The sequence below is a fragment of the Anomaloglossus baeobatrachus genome, chromosome 10 (assembly GCF_048569485.1).
Source record: "Anomaloglossus baeobatrachus isolate aAnoBae1 chromosome 10, aAnoBae1.hap1, whole genome shotgun sequence".
NCBI lineage: Eukaryota > Metazoa > Chordata > Amphibia > Anura > Aromobatidae > Anomaloglossus > Anomaloglossus baeobatrachus.
In genome coordinates this window covers 206151238-206175811 of record NC_134362.1, presented here as the reverse complement: position 1 = coordinate 206175811, position 24574 = coordinate 206151238, and the positions used below count along the sequence as shown (strand labels likewise).

The following is a 24574-nucleotide window of genomic DNA, read 5'->3' as shown; positions in this document are numbered from 1 at the left end:
TATTGTGCCCCAGTGTATTGTGCGGTGTATTGTGCCCCGGTGTATTGTGCCCCGGTGTAGTATGCGGTGTATTGTGCCCCAGTGTATTGTGCGGTGTATTGTGCCCCGGTGTAGTATGCGGTGTATTGTGCCCCAGTGTATTGTGCGGTGTATTGTGCCCCAGTGTATTGTGCGATGTATTGTGCCCCGGTGTAGTATGTGGTGTATTGTGCGGTGTATTGTGTCCCGGTGTAGTATGCGGTGTATTGTGCCTCGGTGTATTGTGCCCCGGTGTAGTATGCGGTGTATTGTGCCCCAGTGTATTGTGCGGTGTATTGTGCCCCAGTGTATTGTGCGGTGTATTGTGCCCCGGTGTAGTATGTGGTGTATTGTGCGGTGTATTGTGCCCCGGTGTAGTATGCGGTGTATTGTGCCTCGGTGTATTGTGCCCCGGTGTAGTATGCGGTGTATTGTGCCCCAGTGTATTGTGCGGTGTATTGTGCCCCAGTGTATTGTGCGGTGTATTGTGCCCCGGTGTATTGTGCGGTGTATTGTGCCCCGGTGTAGTATGCGGTGTATTGTGCCCCAGTGTATTGTGCGGTGTATTGTGCCCCAGTGTATTGTGCGGTGTATTGTGCCCCGGTGTAGTATGCGGTGTATTGTGCCCCGGTGTAGTATGCGGTGTATTGTGCCCCGGTGTATTGTGCGGTGTATTGTGCCCCGGTGTAGTATGCGGTGTATTGTGCCCCGGTGTATTGTGCGGTGTATTGTGCCCCGGTGTAGTATGCGGTGTATTGTGCCCCGGTGTATTGTGCGGTGTATTGTGCCCCGGTGTAGTATGCGGTGTATTGTGCCCCGGTGTATTGTGCGGTGTATTGTGCCCCGGTGTAGTATGCGGTGTATTGTGCCCCAGTGTATTGTGCGGTGTATTGTGCCCCAGTGTATTGTGCGGTGTATTGTGCCCCGGTGTAGTATGTGGTGTATTGTGCGGTGTATTGTGCTCCGGTGTAGTATGTGGTGTATTGTGCGGTGTATTGTGCCCCGGTGTAGTATGCGGTGTATTGTGCCTCGGTGTATTGTGCCCCGGTGTAGTATGCGGTGTATTGTGCCCCAGTGTATTGTGCGGTGTATTGTGCCCCAGTGTATTGTGCGGTGTATTGTGCCCCAGTGTATTGTGCGGTGTATTGTGCCCCAGTGTATTGTGCGGTGTATTGTGCCCCGGTGTAGTATGCGGTGTATTGTGCCCCGGTGTAGTATGCGGTGTATTGTGCCCCGGTGTATTGTGCGGTGTATTGTGCCCCGGTGTAGTATGCGGTGTATTGTGCCCCGGTGTATTGTGCGGTGTATTGTGCCCCGGTGTAGTATGCGGTGTATTGTGCCCCGGTGTATTGTGCGGTGTATTGTGCCCCGGTGTAGTATGCGGTGTATTGTGCCCCGGTGTAGTATGCGGTGTATTGTGCCTCGGTGTATTGTGCCCCGGTGTAGTATGTGGTGTATTGTGCGGTGTATTGTGCCCCGGTGTAGTATGCGGTGTATTGTGCCCCGGTGTATTGTGCCCCGGTGTATTGTGCGGTGTATTGTGCCCCGGTGTAGTATGCGGTGTATTGTGCCCCGGTGTATTGTGCGGTGTATTGTGCCCCGGTGTAGTATGCGGTGTATTGTGCCCCGGTGTAGTATGCGGTGTATTGTGCCTCGGTGTATTGTGCCCCGGTGTAGTATGTGGTGTATTGTGCGGTGTATTGTGCCCCGGTGTAGTATGCGGTGTATTGTGCCCCGGTGTAGTATGCGGTGTATTGTGCCTCGGTGTATTGTGCCCCGGTGTAGTATGTGGTGTATTGTGCGGTGTATTGTGCCCCGGTGTAGTATGCGGTGTATTGTGCCGCGGTGTATTGTGCCCCAGTGTATTGTGCCCCGGTGTATTGTGCCCCGGTGTATTGTGTGGTGTATTGTGCCCCGGTGTATTGTGCCCCGGTGTATTGTGCGGTGTATTGTGCCCCGGTGTATTGTGCCCCAGTGTATTGTGCGGTGTATTGTGCCCCGGTGTATTGTGCGGTGTATTGTGCCCCGGTGTATTGTGCGGTGTATTGTGCCCCGGTGTATTGTGCGGTGTATTGTGCCCCGGTGTATTGTGCGGTGTATTGTGCCCCGGTGTAGTATGCGGTGTATTGTGCCCCGGTGTATTGTGCGGTGTATTGTGCCCCGGTGTAGTATGCGGTGTATTGTGCCCCGGTGTAGTATGCGGTGTATTGTGCCCCGGTGTAGTATGCGGTGTATTGTGTCCCGGTGTATTGTGCCCCGGTGTATTGTGCCCCGGTGTATTGTGCCCCGGTGTATTGTGCCCCCGGTGTAGTATGCGGTGTATTGTGCCCCGGTGTATTGTGCGGTATAGTATGTGGTCTATAGTGCGGTGTATTGTGCGGTATAGTATGTGGTCTATAGTGCGGTGTATTGTGCGGTATAGTATGTGGTCTATAGTGCGGTGTATTGTGCGGTATAGTATGTGGTCTATAGTGCGGTGTATTGTGCGGTATAGTATGTGGTCTATAGTGCGGTGTATTGTGCGGTGTGTGCGTCACTTTTCTGACACTTGTGTATAGTGCGGTGTAATCGCCACATATTTTATATTTTGGCGTGGGGGGGGTCCCTGGGGGCATCGCTCATGTGCTGGGTATCCTGCAAATCACCGTCTGCAGCGGTGTCTTTCCACCAGTGCCCAGGATCTTACCAGACTGGTGTATTGCGGGCACCGGTGCCGGCCGTACGGTGACTGCTGGGCAGACTGGTGTATTGCGGGCACCGGTGCCGGCCGGTCGGTGACTGCTGGGCAGACTGGTGTATTGCGGGCATCGGTGCCGGCCGGTCGGTGACTGCTGGGCAGACTGGTGTATTGCGGGCACCGGTGCCGGCCGGTCGGTGACTGCTGGGCAGAATGGTGTATTGCGGGCACCGGTGCCGGCCCGGTCGGTGACTGCTGGGCAGACTGGTGTATTGCGGGCACCGGTGCCGGCCGGACGGTGACTGCTGGGCAGACTGGTGTATTGCGGGCACCAGTGGCGGCCGGACGGTGACTGCTGGGCAGACTGGTGTATTGCGGGCACCGGTGCCGGCCGGTCGGTGACTGGTGTATTGCGGGCACCGGTGCCGGCCGGTCGGTGACTGCTGGGCAGACTGGTGTATTGCGGGCACCGGTGCCGGCCGGTCGGTGACTGCTGGGCAGACTGGTGTATTGCGGGCACCGGTGCCGGCCGGACGGTGACTGCTGGGCAGACTGGTGTATTGCGGGCACCGGTGCCGGCCGGACGGTGACTGCTGGGCACTGGTGACTTGGCATTGATCCCAGAAGTGAGGGCCGGGACTGGCTGTGTGCGGGCGGCCGGTTTGGTGAATGTCTGGTATGTTTCCCGGCGGTGCCCTGCCCATCAGCCGGCTGCTCAGGTGACATTGCTGTGCAGGGGGCGCCTGGCACCGGAGCAGACACATCCTCAGTGATCGGCTCCAGAGCCCCCGGTGCAGGACGTGACATCAAACCCCTTTTGGTGGATCAGCGCAGACTTGGAATCCTGCGTGGGAAGAACGGAGCTGCGCTGCTAAACCCGAGAGGGAAGGGACATTTTAATTTGGGCAGGTGCCAGTGTGGAATAAGCCGAGGCTGGTGCCCGCACTCTATTGCCCCGCACTCTGCTGCTGCCCCGGGCCGCACTCTGCTGCACGCCGCGCTGCACCGTGTGTCGGGGCAGATACTAGACAGCGGTGCAGCCGGAGCCCCGGAGAAGAGCACGTGTTGGGTATTTGCATCCCAGCTGCAGCACGTCCCCGGTGCCACCGATGTGTGCAGTGAAAAAGAGGAAACTGTTTGCATTTATATCTGCGACATTTAGCTGAATTGATAAGAATAATATATAAGTGAAACACCGCGGAGGAGGCGACAGGGTGCGAAGCACCGAACAGCGTATACCTCACATCTGATCTACACATAATGTAAATAACAACAGGGAGGACACCCCCGTGCCCCACCATACAAGAGAAGACATGTACTCCAGAGCTGCACTCACTATTCTGCTGGTGCACTCACTGTGTACATACATTACTTTACTGGTCCTGAGTTACCTCCTGTATTGTACTCCAGAGCTGCACTCACTATTCTCCTGGTGCAGTCACTGTGTACATACATTACATTACTGATCCTGAGTTACCTCCTGTATTATACTCCAGAGCTGCACTCACTATTCTCCTGGTGCAGTCACTGTGTACATACATTACATTACTGATCCTGAGTTACCTCCTGTATTATACTCCAGAGCTGCACTCACTATTCTCCTGGTGCAGTCACTGTGTACATACATTACATTACTGATCCTGAGTTACCTCCTGTATTATACTCCAGAGCTGCACTCACTATTCTGCTGGTGCACTCACTGTGTACATACATTACTTTACTGGTCCTGAGTTACCTCCTGTATTGTACTCCAGAGCTGCACTCACTATTCTGCTGGTGCAGTCACTGTGTACATACATTACATTACTGATCCTGAGTTACCTCCTGTATTATACTCCAGAGCTGCACTCACTATTCTGCTGGTGCAGTCACTGTGTACATACATTACATTACTGATCCTGAGTTACCTCCTGTATTATACCCCAGAGCTGCACTCACTATTCTGCTGGTGCAGTCACTGTGTACATACATTACTGATCCTGAGTTACCGCCTGTATTTTACTCCAGAGCTGCACTCACTATTCTGCTGGTGCAGTCACTGTGTACATACATTACATTACTGATCCTGAGTTACCTCCTGTATTATACTCCAGAGCTGCACTCACTATTCTGCTGGTGCACTCACTGTGTACATACATTACTTTACTGGTCCTGAGTTACCTCCTGTATTGTACTCCAGAGCTGCACTCACTATTCTGCTGGTGCAGTCACTGTGTACATACATTACATTAGTGATCCTGAGTTACCTCCTGTATTATACTCCAGAGCTGCACTCACTATTCTGCTGGTGCAGTCACTGTGTACATACATTACATTACTGATCCTGAGTTACCTCCTGTATTATACCCCAGAGCTGCACTCACTATTCTGCTGGTGCAGTCACTGTGTACATACATTACATTACTGATCCTGAGTTACCGCCTGTATTATACTCCAGAGCTGCACTCACTATTCTGCTGGTGCAGTCACTGTGTACATACATTACATTACTGATCCTGAGTTACCGCCTGTATTATACTCCAGAGCTGCACTCACTATTCTGCTGGTGCACTCACTGTGTACATACATTACATTACTGATCCTGAGTTACCTCCTGTATTATACCCCAGAGCTGCACTCACTATTCTGCTGGTGCAGTCACTGTGTACATACATTACATTACTGATCCTGAGTTACCGCCTGTATTATACTCCAGAGCTGCACTCACTATTCTGCTGGTGCAGTCACTGTGTACATACATTACATTACTGATCCTGAGTTACCTCCTGTATTATACCCCAGAGCTGCACTCACTATTCTGCTGGTGCAGTCACTGTGTACATACATTACATTACTGATCCTGAGTTACCGCCTGTATTATACTCCAGAGCTGCACTCACTATTCTGCTGGTGCAGACACTGTGTACATATGTTACTTATCCTGTGTTATACTCCAGAGCTGTGCTCACTGTTCTGCTGGTTCAGGCACGTTGTATACATTACTTATCCTGTATTATACTCCAGAGCTGCGTTCATTGTTCTGCTGGTGCAGGCACGGTGTATATACCTACATTATTTATCCTGTAGTATACTCCAGAGCTGCGCTCGCTGTTCTGCTGGTGGAGTGATTGTGTACATATGTTACTTATCCTGTATTATACTCCAGAGCTGCGCTCACTGTTTTGCTGGTGCAGGCACGGTGTATATACATTATTTATCCTGTATCATACTCCAGAGCTGCGCTCGCTGTTCTGCTGGTGCACGCATGTTGTACATGCATTACTTATCCTGTTATACTCCAGAGCTGCGCTCACTGTTCTGCTGGTGCAGGCGTGTTGTACATGCATTACTTATCCTGTATTATACTCCAGAGCTGCGCTCGCTGTTCTGCTGGTGCAGTCTCGTTTTCTGCGTGTTATAGGGAGCGGTGCAGCCTTCCTCCTGGCCCCGTGCACACCCGGATATTTACCTTTTGTCTGTAGGGAACGTCCTCGTTAATTTCGGGCCTGGTCCCGCTCTGCACAGAGCTGAGCGCCGTCTCCATTATGTCACCGGGTATATTTGGAGTCTGGGGAATGTGAGGGGTTAAACACTCTGATGTCTCCCAATTCAGCTGAGTGCTGTGGAGGAGGCGCAGACCCCTGTGTGTGGCGGGTGCTGGGGTCACTGCGCGCCCCTGCGGGGGGTATTTTTAGGCGGCTGCACACTGTCTTTAGCTTGTGTTTCAGGCCTGAATATATATATATATATATATATATATACACATATACATATACATGGGGCTATTTACAGAGGACGGACGCGGAGAACCGTATTCTGGAGCTGTGCGATCCTACACACAGGGACGTGACGCAACCGTCCAGTTTACATCACTACCGAGCAACGTGGTCAATAGCCAACTCCACACACAGGGGGGCCAAAAGATAGGAGGAGCGGTGTGAGGGGGTCCTCTCACAGAGGAGAGATAGGAGGAGGAGCGGTGTGAGGGGTCCTCTCACAGAGGAGAGATAGGAGGAGGAGCGGTGTGAGGGGGTCCTCTCACAGAGGGGAGATAGGAGGAGCGGTGTGAGGGGGTCCAATCACAGAGGAGAGATAGGAGGAGCGGTGTGAGGGGGTCCAATCACAGAGGAGAGATAGGAGGAGCGGTGTGAGGGGGTCCAATCACAGAGGAGAGATAGGAGGAGCGGTGTGAGGGGTCCTCTCACAGAGGAGAGATAGGAGGAGCGGTGTGAGGGGTCCTCTCACAGAGGAGAGATAGGAGGAGCGGTGTGAGGGGTGCTCTCACAGAGGAGAGATAGGAGGAGCGGTGTGAGGGGTCCTCTCACAGAGGTGAGATAGGAGGAGCGGTGTGAGGGGTCCTCTCACAGAGGAGAGATAGGAGGAGCGGTGTGAGGGGTCCTCTCACAGAGGAGAGATAGGAGGAGCGGTGTGAGGGGTCCTCTCACAGAGGGGAGATAGGAGGAGCGGTGTGAGGGGTCCTCTCACAGAGGAGAGATAGGAGGAGCGGTGTGAGGGGTCCTCTCACAGAGGAGAGATAGGAGGAGCGGTGTGAGGGGTCCTCTCACAGAGGAGAGATAGGAGGAGCGGTGTGAGGGGTCCTCTCACAGAGGGGAGATAGGAGGAGCGGTGTGAGGGGTCCTCTCACAGAGGTGAGATAGGAGGAGCGGTGTGAGGGGTCCTCTCACAGAGGGGAGATAGGAGGAGCGGTGTGGGGGGTCCTCTTACAGAGGAGAGATAGGAGGAGGAGCGGTGTGAGGGGTCCTCTCACAGAGGAGAGATAGGAGGAGGAGCGGTGTGAGGGGGTCCTCTCACAGAGGGGAGATAGGAGCGGTGTGAGGGCGTCCAATCACAGAGGGGAGATAGGAGGAGCGGTGTGAGGGGTCCTCTCACAGAGGGGAGATAGGAGGAGCGGTGTGAGGGGGTCCAATCACAGAGGGGAGATAGGAGGAGCGGTGTGAGGGGTCCTCTCACAGAGGGGAGATAGGAGGAGCGGTGTGAGGGGTCCTCTCACAGAGGGGAGATAGGAGGAGCGGTGTGAGGGGTCCTCTCACAGAGGGGAGATAGGAGGAGCGGTGTGAGGGGGTCCAATCACAGAGGGGAGATAGGAGGAGCGGTGTGAGGGGGTCCAATCACAGAGGGGAGATAGGAGGAGCGGTGTGAGGGGGTCCAATCACAGAGGGGAGATAGAAGGAGCGGTGTGAGGGGTCCAATCACAGAGGGGAGATAGGAGGAGCGGTGTGAGGGGTCCTCTCACAGAGGGGAGATAGAAGGAGCGGTGTGAGGGGTCCTCTCACAGAGGGGAGATAGGAGGAGGAGCGGTGTGAGTGGTCTTCTCACAGAGGAGTGATAGGAGGAGCGGTGTGAGGGGTCCAATCACAGAGGGGAGATAGAAGGAGCGGTGTGAGGGGTACTCTCACAGAGGGGAGATAGGAGGAGGAGCGGTGTGAGTGGTCTTCTCACAGAGGGGAGATAGGAGGAGCGGTGTGAGTGGTCTTCTCACAGAGGAGTGATAGGAGGAGCGGTGTGAGGGGGTCCAATCACAGAGGGGAGATAGGAGGAGCGGTGTGAGGGGGTCCAATCACAGAGGGGAGATGTGAGGGTTGCATAGGCTGACGGTCGTAGTAGATTTGGGGACCCTGTAGCACGTTGCTCCGTCCTTGCCCCCCGTCTTTGACTCCTGTTATTGCTTTTGCTCTCATTTGCATTGCTGCGCTCAATTTTGCATACACTGCATTTACTGCCAACTATTAACTCCTTCATAACACTCAGTGTGTTTTCTCCAGAGCTGCATTCAGAATGAGCCATTTATTTCCAAACCGTCATTCATCCGAATCCCTGCTTGCCATGCATAGCGGAGGAGCTGTCAATCACAGATTAGGCCCGCCCACTGGACTACTCAGCAAACATTTGAATGAGCGAGTCCCTGGCTGGTGCGGTGTTGGCGTCCCGGTGCCCTTGTGTATTCATTCCCCTCCTGTGTAGTATGGAGGTGATGAATCCGGCAGTGACCGTATATCCGTGTATGATCGCCCGGTATTTGGTGGCCGCCCGCCCCGATTCCTTTCATGTATTTATTACCTCTCCACCGCTCTGCGCTTCTCATCCAGGGCGAGGCCACCGCCCGCTCCAGATCAGGCCTTTAATAGTTAATAAAGCTTTCTTGTAAGACCCTCCCGGGTAATTACAAGACTTCGGACGTTCCGGAATCGGAACCTGGAGATGTTTGCATCCGGGCAAGAAAGGGGGTGCACGAGGGGACTGGACGACGGGGGGCCGTATACGCTGTAGTCGGTCCATAGAGTGCATCATACTCAGCACGTGAGTCATCACCTGAGCGCAACACTCAGAGCCTCCATTGTAAAGTCTGAGCGTTCCATTATTGTAAATATTTAAAGGGGTTGCACAGATTTGGAAAATCACGGCAGTTTTTTGTTTCCTAAAATGCCCCCCCCTTGTGTATAGGGTATATCTGGTTCTGCAATTCTGTCTAATATACTGCAATGGAGCTGAGCTGCAGTACCTGACACAACCTGAGCCCCGGGGGGCGCTGTTCCTGGAAGTGAAATTTAGTGCTTTACAGACTCATTCCTAGTAAGGGACGACCTGGTAAAGACCCTAAACTTGGCTCAAAATTTAAAAACCCAAATCTCTGGATTTCTATGGAAGATACAGAAAAAAAAAGTCAGGAACAAAAGGAAAAGAAAAAACTGCCCCTAATGACGGGTCACAGGTCGTGTGTCACAGAAGCCCAAACCACACTGATATATACCAATGAACCGCGCAAAGGCCGATAATAATAATGCGAGGAGTGCGCAGCCGTGTGCACTCACCACATCCTGTATACCGTATAATCACCAGAGGCAGCAACCGCAATCTCACACCAATGTCACCGCAACAAGCCCCGGGGAATCCTGCACTGAGCCGGAATTACCTCCTGTATTCTACTCCAGAGCTGCACTCACTATTCTGCTGCTGCACTCACTGTGTACATACATTACATTACTGATCCCTGAGTTACCTCCTGTATTCTACTCCAGAGCTGCACTCACTATTCTGCTGCTGCACTCACTGTGTACATACATTACATTACTGATCCTGAGTCACCTCCTGTATTATACCCCCAGAGCTGCACTCACTATTCTGCTGGTGCACTCACTGTGTACATACATTACATTACTGATCCTGAGTTACCTCCTGTATTCTACTCCAGAGCTGCACTCACTATTCTGCTGGTGCACTCACTGTGTACATACATTACATTACTGATCCTGAGTTACCCCCTGTATTATACTCCAGAGCTGCACTCACTATTCTGCTGGTGCAGTCACTGTGTACATACATTACTGATCCTGAGTTACCTCCTGTATTCTACTCCAGAGCTGCACTCACTATTCTGCTGGTGCAGTCACTGTGTACATACATTACATTACTGATCCTGAGTTACCTCCTGTATTATACTCCAGAGCTGCACTCACTATTCTGCTGGTGCAGTCACTGTGTACGATACATTACTGATCCTGAGTTACCCCCTGTATTATACTCCAGAGCTGCACTCACTATTCTGCTGGACTGATTGCAGGTGTTTGCTGGTATAGCCCCATTGTTGGCTGTATGTTGGGGGGTTCTGGGCTGCACCCCGTCTCGATCATTGTGTGTGTATATATTTTATCTCTATATATCTGGATCGGTGGCTGTTTTCGGCTCGCGGTCGGTGGCTGTAGGTGCGGCTGGCGGTGTGGCGGAGGATGAGAGCGCTGAGCTTGCGTTCTTCCTCTTCCACCCTTCAGATTTGATTGTGGTTTTGGTGTTCCCGGAGTCCATTGTCTGCAGTTCTGATGGCGCTTGCAGTTTGTTCTGCCGAGTGCTTCCACATTAACCCCTCACTGCCCAGACATGACTGTGCGGGATTAATGCAGGCGAGGCGTGGAAAGTCGCCGAGTCGCCACAATCCTCTGAATCTCCGCCGCGGCTCGTTATATTCCGAATGTTGTGTCCTGGATTCTATATTTATATCTTTTGTATTATGAGGAAAGCGATCATCATATCTCTCTCCTCTACTTTTTTTGCCGCGCTCTCTTTCCTCCTTTTGCCGCGCTCTCCTTCGCCCCCTTTGCCGCGCTCTTTCCCCCTTTGCCGTGCTCTTTTCCCCCTTTGCCGCGCTCTCTTTCCCCCTTTGCCGCGCTCTCCTTCGCCCCTTTGCCGCGCTCTCCTTCGCCCCTTTGCCGCGCTCTCCTTTGCCCCCTTTGCCGCGCTCTCCTTCGCCCCTTTGCCGCGCTCTCTTTCCCCCTTTGCCGCGCTCTCCTTCGCCCCTTTGCCGCGCTCTCCTTCGCCCCTTTGCCGCGCTCTCCTTCGCCCCTTTGCCGCGCTCTCCTTCGCCCCCTTTGCCGCGCTCTCTTTCCCCCTTTGCCGCGCTCTCTTTCCCCCCTTTGCCGCGCTCTCCTTCGCCCCTTTGCCGCGCTCTCCTTCGCCCCTTTGCCGCGCTCTCCTTTGCCCCTTTGCCGCGCTCTCCTTCGCCCCTTTGCCCGCGCTCTCCTTCGCCCCTTTGCCGCGCTCTCCATCGCCCCCTTTGCCGCGCTCATCTTTCCCCCTTTGCCGCGCTCTCCTTTCCCCCTTTGCCGCGCTCTCCTTCGCCCCTTTGCCGCGCTCTCCTTCGCCCCTTTTGCCGCGCTCTCCTTTGCCCCTTTGCCGCGCTCCTCCTTCGCCCCTTTGCCGCGCTCTCCTTCGCCCCTTTGCCGCGCTCTCCTTCGCCCCTTTGCCGCGCTCTCCTTCGCCCCTTTGCCGCGCTCTCCTTCGCCCCTTTGCCGCGCTCTCCTTCGCCCCTTTGCCGCGCTCTCCTTCGCCCCTTTGCCGCGCTCTCCTTCGCCCCTTTGCCGCGCTCTCCTTCGCCCCTTTGCCGCGCTCTCTTTCCCCCTTTGCCGCGCTCTCCTTCGCCCCTTTGCCGCGCTCTCCTTCGCCCCCTTTGCCGCGCTCTCCTTCGCCCCTTTGCCGCGCTCTCCTTCGCACCCTTTGCCGCGCTCCTCCTTCGCCCCTTTGCCGCGCTCTCCTTCGCCCCTTTGCCGCGCTCTCCTTCGCCCCCTTTGCCGCGCTCTCCTTCGCCCCCTTTGCCGCGCTCTCCTTCGCCCCTTTGCCGCGCTCTCCTTCGCCCCTTTGCCGCGCTCTCCTTCGCCCCTTTGCCGCGCCTCTCCTTCGCCCCTTTGCCGCGCTCTCCATTCGCCCCTTTGCCGCGCTCTCCTTCGCCCCCTTTGCCGCGCTCTCCCTTCGCCCTGTGTCCGCCGGCCCCCGGGCCCTGTGTCCGCCGGCCCCCGGGCCCCTGTGTCCGCCGGCCCCCGGGCCCTGTGTCGGCCGGCCCCCGGGCCCTGTGTCGGCCGGCCCCCGGGCCCTGTGTCCGCCGGCCCCCGGGCCCTGTGTCCGCCGGCCCCCGGGCCCTGTGTCCGCCGGCCCCCGGGCCCCTGTGTCCGCCGGCCCCCGGGCCCTGTGTCCGCCGGCCCCCGGGCCCTGTGTCCGCCGGGCCCTGTGTCCGCCGGCCCCCGGGCCCTGTGTCCGCCGGCCCCCCCGGGCCCCCGTGTCCGCCGGCCCCCGGGCCCCGTGTCCGCCGGCCCCCGGGGCCCTGTGTCCGCCGGCCCCCGGGCCCTGTGTCCGCCGGCCCCCGGGCCCTGTGTCCCGGGCCGGGCCCTGTGTCCGCCGGCCCCCGGGCCCCGTGTCCGCCGGCCCCCGGGCCCCGTGTCCGCCGGCCCCGGGCCCCGTGTCCGCCGGCCCCCGGGCCCCGTGTCGCCGGCCCCCCGGGCCCTGTGTCCGCCGGCCCCCCGGACCCGGAGGCTATGACTAGCATTTGATATATTTTTGGGCTCGGCCATCGCTGGCTCTCTGAGGTATTTTGGGGGGGGAGTAGCACAGATGGGAATTTTTTCGCACTGACCCCACAATCGGGCTTTGTTTGCGGCCGGGCCGTCCGCCAGTATGTGGGTGCTGCTGAGACCGGACCTCTACTGGGAAAAGAGCGGTGACGGCCGCAGTCACTGGGATTGCCGTGGGCTGGAGGAGTGCTGACGGGCCCTGGATGATTGGGTCGTCCTGAGTTATCAGAGGGGTCCGCACTTGTATTGTGAGGACCTGTCTATGGAGGGGTCTCTGCGCGCTGCTGCCACCGCTCTCCATATATATATATATATATAATGTGCCCCACACTCCTATCACCCGCCTTATATCGGAGAGGCGCACCTGTGTGACTGTCCGCCCATGCTGGGAGCCGCCGGGCACCATTAGATGTTCCGTTTCTCTGTTCCTTTTTGGTTATTTCTGTATTTTTCTCATCCACATTCCTGAGAAGCTTTTACCTCCTGTATACCGGGACCAAGGTCAGGAAAGCGGTGCCTGACCCCCCCCCCCCCCGCTCTGCCCGGCCCGGTGATAGGCGGCGCCGATAGCGGAATATTATATCACCGGAGGAAAATAAAAGCCGAAATCAGATCTACTCACTACTCCTCTAATCCCTGCCTGATCAGTGTCTGCAGGAGAGAACCGCGAGCAAGGGTCAAACAAACTGCAGAACAGTGAGTGCAGCTCTGGAGTATAATACAGGAGGTAACTCAGGATCAGTAATGTATGTACACAGTGACTGCACCAGCAGAATAGTGAGTGCAGCTCTGGAGTATAATACAGGAGGTAACTGAGGATCAGTAATGTAATGTATGTACACAGTGACTGCACCAGCAGAATAGTGAGTGCAGCTCTGGAGTATAATACAGGAGGTAACTCAGGAACAGTAATGTATGTACACAGTGACTGCACCAGCAGAATAGTGAGTGCAGCTCTGGAGTATAATACATTACTGATCCTCAGTTACCTCCTCTATGTACACAGTGACTGCACCAGCAGAATAGTGAGTGCAGCTCTGGAGTATAATACAGGAGGTAACTCAGGATCAGTATTGCAATGTATGTACACAGTGACTGCACCAGCAGAATAGTGAGTGCAGCTCTGGAGTATAATACAGGAGGTAACTCAGGATCAGTAATGTATATACACAGTGACTGCACCAGCAGAATAGTGAGTGCAGCTCTGGAGTATAATACAGGAGGTAACTCAGGATCAGTATTGCAATGTATGTACACAGTGACTGCACCAGCAGAATAGTGAGTGCAGCTCTGGAGTATAATACAGGAGGTAATTGCTGATCAGTACAGTATTATCATATGTGTACTCTTTTATTGATGGTATTAATGCTGGTGGTTGTGGGGGTCTCGGTCACTGTGGGGGGGGGTGAGCTCTGGTTCCTGTGATGTTCTCCGCACTTCTATAGAGCAGGGATTTCTGAGGGTTAATTTTCCTGGGAAACATTTTTCATTCCATATTTTAGAAGTCCTCTGTGGTTTCTGTGCTTGTATAAGGAGGGTCCGGCTCCACACACCGCTCCTTCTGAGGCTCCGCACACCGCTCCTTCTGAGGCTCCGCACACCGCTCCTTCTGAGGCTCCACACACCGCTCCTTCTGAGGCTCCGCACACCGCTCCTTCTATGGCTCCGCACACCGCTCCTTCTGAGGCTCCGCACACCGCTCCTTCTATGGCTCCGCACACCGCTCCTTCTGAGGCTCCGCACACCGCTCCTTCTGAGGCTCCGCACACCGCTCCTTCTGAGGCTCCGCACACCGCTCCTTCTGAGGCTCCACACACCGCTCCTTCTGAGGCTCCGCACACCGCTCCTTCTGAGGCTCCACACACCGCTCCTTCTGAGGCTCCACACACCGCTCCTTCTGAGGCTCCGCACACCGCTCCTTCTGAGGCTCCGCACACCGCTCCTTCTGAGGCTCCACACACCGCTCCTTCTGAGGCTCCGCACGCCGCTCCTTCTGAGGCTCCGCACACCGCTCCTTCTGAGGCTCCACACACCGCTCCTTCTGAGGCTCCGCACACCGCTCCTTCTGAGGCTCCACACACCGCTCCTTCTGAGGCTCCGCACACCGCTCCTTCTGAGGCTCCACACACCGCTCCTTCTGAGGCTCCGCACACCGCTCCTTCTGAGGCTCCACACACCGCTCCTTCTGAGGCTCCGCACACCGCTCCTTCTGAGGCTCCGCACACCGCTCCTTCTGAGGCTCCGCACACCGCTCCTTCTGAGGCTCCACACACCGCTCCTTCTGAGGCTCCGCACACCGCTCCTTCTGAGGCTCCGCACGCCGCTCCTTCTGAGGCTCCGCACGCCGCTCCTTCTGAGGCTCCGCACGCCGCTCCTTCTGAGGCTCCGCACGCCGCTCCTTCTGAGGCTCCGCACACCGCTCCTTCTGAGGCTCCGCACACCGCTCCTTCTGAGGCTCCGCACACCGCTCCTTCTGAGGCTCCGCACACCGCTCCTTCTGAGGCTCCGCACACCGCTCCTTCTGAGGCTCCGCACACCGCTCCTTCTGAGGCTCCGCACACCGCTCCTTCTGAGGCTCCGCACACCGCTCCTTCTGAGGCTCCGCACGCCGCTCCTTCTGAGGCTCCGCACGCCGCTCCTTCTGAGACTCCTCGGCCCGTGGTGTCTGCAGCACCAGGAATGGGATATGGATGGTCTGAAGGGGGGACGGGGGATCTCCGCTCACTAAGTCTGAGCCCCGTGCAGGACACTGCACTGAGGGAGGATAACAGATATCTGCGGGGAACAGCTCGGTGTATGTGGCAGCTTCCAAATACTGAGCTAGTACAGAAGAGATGAATCAAAGAAGTGATATATATATATTAGTACAGACCAAAAGTTTGGACACACCTTCTCTTTCAAGGAGTTGTCTTTATTTTCATGACTGAAAATTGTAGATTCACATTGAAGGCATCAAGACTATGAATTATCACATGTGGAATGAAATACTTAACAAAAAAGTGTGAAACAACTGAAAATCTGTCTTATATTCTAGGTTCTTCAGAGTAACCACCTTTCGCTTTGATTACTGCTTTGCACACTCTTGGCATTCTCTTGATGAGCTTCAAGAGGTAGTCACCGGAAATGGTTTCCAACAGTCTTGAAGGAGTTCCCAGAGATGCTTAGCACTTGTTGGCCCTTTTGCCTTCACTCTGCGGTCCAGCTCACCCCAAACCATCTCGATTGGGTTCAGGTCTGGTGACTGTGGAGGCCAGGTCATCTGGTGTAGCACCCCATCACTCTCCTTCTTAGTAACATAACCCTTACACAGCCTGGAGGTGTGTTTGGGGTCATTGTCCTGTTGAAAAATAAATGATGGTCCAACTAAACGCAAACCGGATGGAATAGCATGTATATGAATAGCCTTCAATGTTGAATAAATCCCCAACAGTGTCACCAGCCAAGCACACCCACACCATCACACCTCCTCCTCCATGCTTCACGGTGGGAACCAGCCATGTAGAGTCCATCCGTTCACCTTTTCTACAAAGACACGGTGGTTGGATCCAAAGATCTCAAATTTGGACTCATCAGACCAAAGCACAGATTTCCACTGGTCTAATGTCCATTCCTTGTGTTCTTTAGCCCAAACAAGTCTCTTCTGCTTGTTGCCTGTCCTTAGCAGTGGTTTCCTAGCAGCTATTTTACCATGAAGGCTGCTGCACAAAGTCTCCTCTTAATAGTTGTTCTAGAGATGTGTCTGCTGCTAGACCTCTGTGTGGCATTGACCTGGTCTCTAATCTGAGCTGCTGTTAACCTGCGATTTCTGAGGCTGGTGACTCGGATAAACTTATCCTCCGCAGCAGAGGTGACTCTTGGTCTTCCTTTCCTGGGACGGTCCTCATGTGAGCCAGTTTCTTTGTAGTGTTTGATGGTTTTGCCACTGCACTTGGGGACACTTTCAAAGTTTTCCCAATTTTTCGGACTGACTGATCTTTATTTCTTAAAGTAATGATGGCCACTCGTTTTTCTTTACTTAGCTGCTTTTTTCTTGCCATAATACAAATCCTAACAGTGTATTCAGTAGGACTATCAGCTGTGTATCCACCAGACTCCTGCACAACACAACTGATGGTCCCAACCCCATTTATAAGAAATCCCACTTATTAAACCTGACAGGGCGCACCTGTGAAGTGAAGACCATTTCCGGTGACAAGAGAAGCCAAGAGTGTGCAAAGCAGTAATCACAGCAAAAGGCGGCGACTGTGAAGAACCCAGAACATAAGACATATTTTCACTACAAAATATAGCATAGACGAATAGGGGAAAATCTCATAATATGATTTCATCCTAGTGGATTAAATATAAAACCCCAATCAAAAGGATGTCATAGAATATACTCCAAAATCGACTCAAAAAATCGATGTAAATGGTGTAAAGAGAGTAGGCCAGGCATTCGCCTGCACCCCGCTGATGAAGCTTTGGCGACACGCGCGTCCGGGTTGAAGGGTATTTGCCTGTCCACCTCTGAACCACCCCTGTCTGGCCTACTCTCTTTACACCATGGGTAAGTTCATATAGGATGATTGTTTGATGTGATTATCCGTTCACATTATGTGCTTTTAGCACTATTGCACTTGCTGTTTATCTATGGTCTCTATACCATGATGGGCTGACCTGGGTGGTTCATTGATGGGTGGGTGAATATTAGAATCCACTTACCTCATACTTGTTTGCATGTATAATGATTTTATCTTCTTTGGTTATATTGATATTAATAAAATTTGATATTTTTGAATAAGTCTCCTATACGTGTTTTTTACACGATTTTTTGATAAGACATATTTTCAGTTGTTTCACACTTCGTTGTTAAGTATTTCATTCCACATGTGATAATTCATAGTTTTGATGCCTTCAATGTAAATCTACAATTTTCAGAGTCATGGAAATAAAGAAAACTCTTTCAACGAGAAGGTGTGTCCAAACTTTTGGTCTGTACTGTGTATGTATATAATATATAAATAAATATATATATATATATATATATGTGTATGTATGTGTGTATGTGTGTATATATATATATATATATATATATATATATATATATATATATATAATATATATATATGCACCTGGGTGTGTGACTGACGCCCGCGGGTCCCAATAAATATCATCTGCAGAGTAGAGATCATTGAGCGCTTTATAATCTGTAAAGGAACAGGTTTTTTATTCTCATCAATGACCTGATTTCCTTGTAGAGTGGCGCCTGCAGTGTAAAGCATGGAGGCCACACCATTCATCTCATGGAGACAAGAGCTCTTCACATGCAGCCTTCGCCATGATACTACAACCCCCATGCTGGGAGATTTGAGGGTTGCAGTCTCGGGGGTCGGCCGGTGCGGTTTTCTCACGCGCCCCCCGGTTGGACCCATGGGAAGCTGACCTTTGGGACTGTCTTGAAAGTTTCCTAATATTAGGAAGTGACTGAGGACAATGGCTCCGTTCACACGTCCTGTGCGCAGCCTCCCGGGGGGATTCGGGGCTCGTTCTGCGCTGATGTTGCCCCCCAGGACGGACGTGTCACCGCCGCTCGTTACATTGTGTCTTGTCTGGACTCGCTTTGCTCGGAATTCGGCTACAATGTATCGCACAGACGCCGCCATCTTTACTGCTCCGGACACTTGGACCTTCCTGACGTTTTCCCTTCCAGTGTCGATCTATGGAGATGATTGTTCCATAACTATCCAGATCTGCCGTTCAGGAGCCCTGAAAAGCTGGGTGGCCCCTCAGAGGGAAGGATTGTCACACCATGACTGTCTGATTGATGGGATTGTTATGTGTGAGCCGTCAATCAGTGACGCTCGGGATGACATGTAGCTGAGCTGTTCACCACAGTCCGGTCCTGCCTGTCAGGATGAGCGCTGCAGACGAGGCAGGACCGGTGCGGAGCCAGGTGATCGCTGGTGCTGTGTACTGTGCTGTATACTGGGAAAACCAGCTGAGTTGCATTTCATGTTCTGATGTTTCACTTCTTGCTCATCGGCGCGAAGAAAATCCATCTGTACAGTGACGTCCGGACAGATGGCAGCCAGCGAGTGCAGCGCTGGATATAGATGGGTGCACGGATCACGGTGGGTGGGGGCCGGAGGAAGCCGCGGTACGGCACAGTTCAGGTGGTGACTGTACAGACAGCGCTCATTACCTCTGTTTCCATTCATAAAGTAGAATGAAGAGATCAGCGCAGAACAAAGAGCATTTAATAGCTGTGTGCGGGCGGGGGGAGCGGCGGGGTCTGTGCCTGCAGGAAGCCCCTCGTGTCCTATTGGCAGTTTATTGTGCTAATTAAATGGTTCCTTTGTTTAATATGACGTAGGAAATGCCAACGTCCTACACAAGCCGGCTCCAAAAATCACCGCTATAATGTGCAACAAGCAGAATTAACCAAAGGTAAAACACAGGACAGCTCATTACATTACCTGTCCTGTATTATACTCCAGAGCTGCACTCACTATTCTGCTGGTGCAGTCACTGTGTACATACATTACATTACTGATCCTGAGTTACCTCCTGTATTATACTCCAGAGCTGCACTCACTATTCTGCTGGTGCAGTCACTGTGTACATACATTACATTACTGATCCTGAGTTACCTCCAGTATTATACTCCAGAGCTGCACTCCCTATTCTGCTGGTGCAGTCACTGTGTACATACATTACATTACTGATCCTCAGTTACCTCCTGTATTATACTCCAGAGCTGCACTCACTATTCTGCTGGTGCAGTCACTGTGTACATACATTACATTACTGATCCTGAGTTACCTTCTGTATTATACTCCAGAGCTGCACTCACTATTCTGCTGGTGCAGTCACTGTGTACATACATTACATTGCTGATCCTGAGTTACCTCCTGTATTATACTCCAGAGCTGCACTCACTATTCTGCTGGTGCAGTCACTGTGTACATACATTACATTACTGATCCTGAGTTACCTCCTGCATTATACTCCAGAGCTGCACTCACTATTCTGCTGGTGCAGTCAATGTGTACATACATTACATTACTGATCCTGAGTTACCTCCTGTATTATACTCCAGAGCTGCACTCACTATTCTGCTGGTGCAGTCACTGTGTACATACATTACATTACTGATCCTGAGTTACCTCCTGTATTATACTCCAGAGCTGCACTCACTATTCTGCTGGTGCAGTCACTGTGTACATACATTACATTACTGATCCTGAGTTACCTCCTGTATTATACTCCAGAGCTGCACTCACTATGCTGCTGGTGCAGTCACTGTGTACATACATTACATTACTGATCCTGAGTTACCTCCTGCATTATACTCCAGAGCTGCACTCACTATTCTGCTGGTGCAGTCACTGTGTACATACATTACTGATCCTGAGTTACCTCCTGTATTATACTCCAGAGCTGCACTCACTATTCTGCTGGTGCAGTCACTGTGTACATACATTACTGATCCTGAGTTACCTCCTGTATTGTACTCCAGAGCTGCACTCACTATTCTGCTGGTGCACTGCATTCTTCTCCTTGTACCTTTCCTTTGTGTCCTGTATGTTGCGGTGCTGCACTCCGTTCTGCTCCTTGCACCTTTCCTTTGTGTCCTGTACGTTGCGATGCTGCACTTCGTTCTGCTCCTTGCACCTTTCCTTTGTGTCCTGTACGTTGCGATGCTGCACTTAAGGGGGCTTTACACTCTACGACATCGTTAATGCGAACTTGTTGGGGTCACGGAATTGGTGACGCACATCCGGCCACATTAGCGATGCTGTTGCGTGTGACACCTATGAGCGATTTTGCATCGTTACAAAAACGTGCAAAATCGCTTATCGGTGACATGGGGGTCCATTCTCAAAAATCGTTACTGCAGCAGTAACGAGGTTGTTCCTCGTTCCTGCGGCAGCACACATCGCTCCGTGTGACACCGCAGTAACGAGGAACCTCACCTTACCTGCCTCCCGGCCGCTATGCGGAAGGAAGGAGGTGGGCGGGAGGTTACGTCCCGCTCATCTACGCCCCTCCGCTTCTATTGGGCGGCCGCTCAGTGACGTCGCTGTGACGCCGCATGGACTGCCCCCTTAGAAAGGAGGCGGTTCGCCGGTCACAGCGACGTCGCCGGGCAGGTAAGTATGTGTGACGGGTCCGGGCGATGATGTGAGACACGGGCAGCGATTTGCCTGTGTCGCACAACAGATGGGGGCGGGTACCCACGCTAGCGATATCTGGACCGATATCGCAGCGTGTAAAGCCCGCTTTAGTTCTGCTCCTTGCACCTTTCCTTCGTGTCCTGTACGTTGCGGTGCTGCACTTCGTTCTTCACCTTGTACCTTTCCTTTGTGTCCTGTACGTTGCGGTGCTGCACTTCGTTCTTCACCTTGTACCTTTCCTTTGTGTCCTGTATGTTGCGGTGCTGCACTTCATTCTGCTCCTTGCACCTTTCCTTCGTGTCCTGTACGTTGCGGTGCTGCGCTTCATTCTGCTCCTTGCACCTTTCCTTCGTGTCCTGTACGTTGCGGTGCTGCACTTTGTTCTCCTCCTTGTACCATCCTTCAGGTCCTGTACATTGTGGTGCTGCACTTCTTTGTGTCCTGTACGTTGCGATGCTGCACTTCGTTCTGCTCCTTGTACCTTTCCTTTGTGTTCTGTACGTTGCGGTGCTGCACTTTCTTCTCCTTGTACCTTTTCTCTGCAATACCTGACACTCCTCAGTCCGTCCTCCTCACGTTACGGTCTTCGCACATCTGCGCCAGGATCCATCATTGTTTCTTCTCGATCAGTGTGAGAATGGCAGTAATTAATATCCACGTCCCCTCCCCCATTAGTAATCTGGTGTGAGTGATGAGATGGAGTGTGATGCGGTTCCTCGCCGGCGTCTTTGTGTGCTGTGCGGCGGAGCTGACACCGAATCTCCAGTATTGCACATATAATCCGCCGGGCGCTGGCACACAGGTAGCGCTCAGCTATGCAGGACATTCATAATACGGCACGTCACCTAAAATATGGCGCCATGTTGTCCCCATAGTGAGGGCGCCTAAACTTATCCGTTCAGCGCCTTCCTTCTCACCATAGGTCAAGGCTGCGGGGGGGGGGGGGGGTTTACTGTATTTTTCGGTCTGAGTGTAAAGGATGATCTGTAAATGGAAACGGCTGAAGCAGCTGCGCATTTCTCTCCCTCCGCAGGATTCCGAGTCTCTGGACGGGTGCATCCAGAAGACCCTCTCCTCCCTCTACCATCCATTCGAGTCCACCGCCGCCACCTTACTGTGCCAAGTCCTGGACGTGGTGGAGAAGACCTACCGCGGAGACGGCCTCCGTTATCTCATCGATTTTCTGATCCCGGCAAAACGAATTTTACAGGGTCTGCAACAGGAGGCTTGTGTGAGTATGAGGGTGGGGGGCCGCGACCGGAGAACATGCAACAGATCGGTCCCATTCACGATCACTCTGCTCCCGTACAGTTTGTAAGACCTAGTTCACACCTAGAGTAAATCCCGCAGGTGTCAGCCGGCATTGCTGGATTGGGCAGTTGGCTTTGTCCATCATGGTCATGGTTGTTAGGTCTGCGCTCCTGCCCTGATATTCACTGTTGTCTCCTTCTTCCGCAGTTACAGTATTGTGGTCTTCTCTTCCGACATGCTGGGTGGCCCCTCTGTATCCACGAGAAGATCGTACTCCAGCTGGCGTCCATTGACTGGCGACTTCTCCAGCCCGGAGACTTCTACCTCCAAGTCGTGCCTTATTTGAGGAAGACCCCGCGGATCGTACTGAAATGTCTTGCCCAGGATCTACATAACGTGGAGGAGGTTCTGCTCCCGGAGGGGTCCTACACGTCCATCTTCACCCTGGAATGGTTGGAATTCATCAACTCTGATCGGATCGGGGCCTCGCTGGAGAAGGTCCTCCTGACCTGTGACGGCCAACTCCACCGGGTGTCATGGGAGCTGATCGTTCATCCTGAGTTTATAGAGAAGAAGCCATCAATTGAGGAGTTGGCAGAAGTTTCAAAGGAGTTTCTACCGGAAGGTAAGGAGGGTCCGGCCCACCATCCCCTGGAAGTATTGATGGTCCAAGATGAGGAAGCTGTTCTGGAAGCTCCATCCACCAGTCACGGCCGCACAGCCGATATTACATTGGATGTCAAACCAGATTGCTCCAGTGAGATTGAAGGAGAATATGTGGAGCTGCGTGATATTTCGGTGCCACGTTTTGGCCCTCAGAAGGGCTCCTTAACTCAGTCTATAGCCTTAAACTTCAAAAGCCAACACAAGTCACACCAAAGAGCCAAGAATAACCCAACGTTAAGTATTGTAAGCAGCGGTGGGAGCTTCATCCACCGCCACGTGCACCCGCCCGACCCCGACGCCAATATGGGAGCGAGCGTGACACATTACGAGACAAATCACATACACAATCCAGAGACTATCGACCTGGTGGACATTGAATCCTCCATACCTAACCGCACACGCTCCACTGACCATGGAACCAAGAGTTTCCAGCCAACCTTCAGTCTAGAACATGAGGCCTCCTCTGCGTTATCTGAGGATGCAGAAAACAATGTTATCACGGAGACAGATAACGGCCGACCATGCTGCGAGTGGCCAAGTCCAGAGTCGGATAATTATAGCACAGCGTCATCAAGCCCGGAGGAAAGCAGAAGCCACTTCATACAAAACACCGAGGATGTGTGGGGGGCGACAGACGCATCACCGGAACCTGCTACAGAGCATTCGAGGACACATGACAGTCCAGGAATAGAGGACGGGGAGCGTCCTAATCGGAACCTTTCCAAAACTTGTGTTTACTATCCCAACGAGGAGGATAGGGACCAAACAGGGCCTCAGCCACCAAACTGTGGTGACCCTCCACTAGGGGACTCAGGCAGTGTCGAGGGTGTGGAAAATGGGGACAAGATGACGGGGGCTGAAAACACTGGCAATATGGAGGGTGTGGAAAATGGGGACAAGGTGGAGGCTGCTGAAAACACTGGCAATATGGAGGGTGTGGAAAATGGGGACAAGGTGGAGGCTGCTGAAAACACGGACAATATGGAGGGTGTGGAAAATGGGGACAAGGTGGAGGCTGCTGAAAACACGGATAATATGGAGGGTGTGGAAAATGGGGACAAGGTGGTCAGTGCTGAAAACAAGGGCAATATGGAAGGTGCAGAAAATGGGGACAAGGTGGTCAGTGCTGAAAACCTGGAAAAGGGTGAGGGCACGGAAAGTGGGGGTAATATGGTGAGTGCTGAAAACACAAACTATGTGGATGGTGTCGAAAACAGGGGCAATATGGAGGGTGCAGGAAATGGGGACAAGGTGGTGGGTGCTGAAAACACAGATGAGGTGGAGGGCACGAAAAATGGGACTGATGTGGTAGGTGCTGAAAACACGGGCAATGTTGGGGGAACAGTAAGAACGGACTATGTTGACGGTGCAGAAGACACGGACCATGTCACTGGTCTCAGTAGAAAAGTCTCAGAACAACACGGGCTGCCTGTAGCTCGGGAAGCATCGCGGTCTGGGGATTTTAATGACCAAAGCGTACAAGTCGTTCCTGACGTCGTACAGAGTTTTTCCTTCGCTGGTGATGATCACCATAATTCAGTGGATGTTGTGATGGTGAAAGGAGACGCAGACGACCTTCCTGACCCTAAACCAGAATTACCTTATTGCCATGTGGGACATGAAAGTCCACCAAGAAGCCCCCAATATGTCAAGCGAGCACAATCACCACCAACACAACTACCTCTAGAGACCCTGCACGAGGATACAGAGGAGGAGCAGGGCGCTGCCACCGAGGAGCCTCCGGAGGTCACAGGAGGGGACGTCGCCCATCAGGACGTAGCTGAGAGAGGTAAGGCTGGCCCAGATGCCCGAAAATAAGATTACTTAGAAAATAAGGATTACCCTTCTCTCTTTGTTGATACCCAAGTCTTTCTTTAAACCAGTGATAGCCAACCTTTTGAGCTTGGTGTGTCAAAATTTGTAAAAAAAAAACAAAACCTGAAAAAACGAGCATAACTTGGGTGGTGTGTCAA

The 24574-nt window shown here is 53.1% G+C and overlaps 1 protein-coding gene across 3 annotated transcripts in view; it reads left to right on the top strand.

Moving 5' to 3' along the window:
- The window catches only part of PLEKHG4 (pleckstrin homology and RhoGEF domain containing G4), a 97550-nt gene that overhangs the window by 33488 nt on the left and 39488 nt on the right, over nt 1–24574 (top strand). For all 3 annotated transcript variants that reach the window (XM_075326193.1, XM_075326192.1, XM_075326194.1), the window contains exons 2-3: nt 21718–21915; nt 22143–24390. In XM_075326193.1, coding sequence (XP_075182308.1) covers nt 21718–21915; nt 22143–24390 — 2446 coding nt within the window. The remainder of the gene's footprint in view (nt 1–21717; nt 21916–22142; nt 24391–24574) is intronic.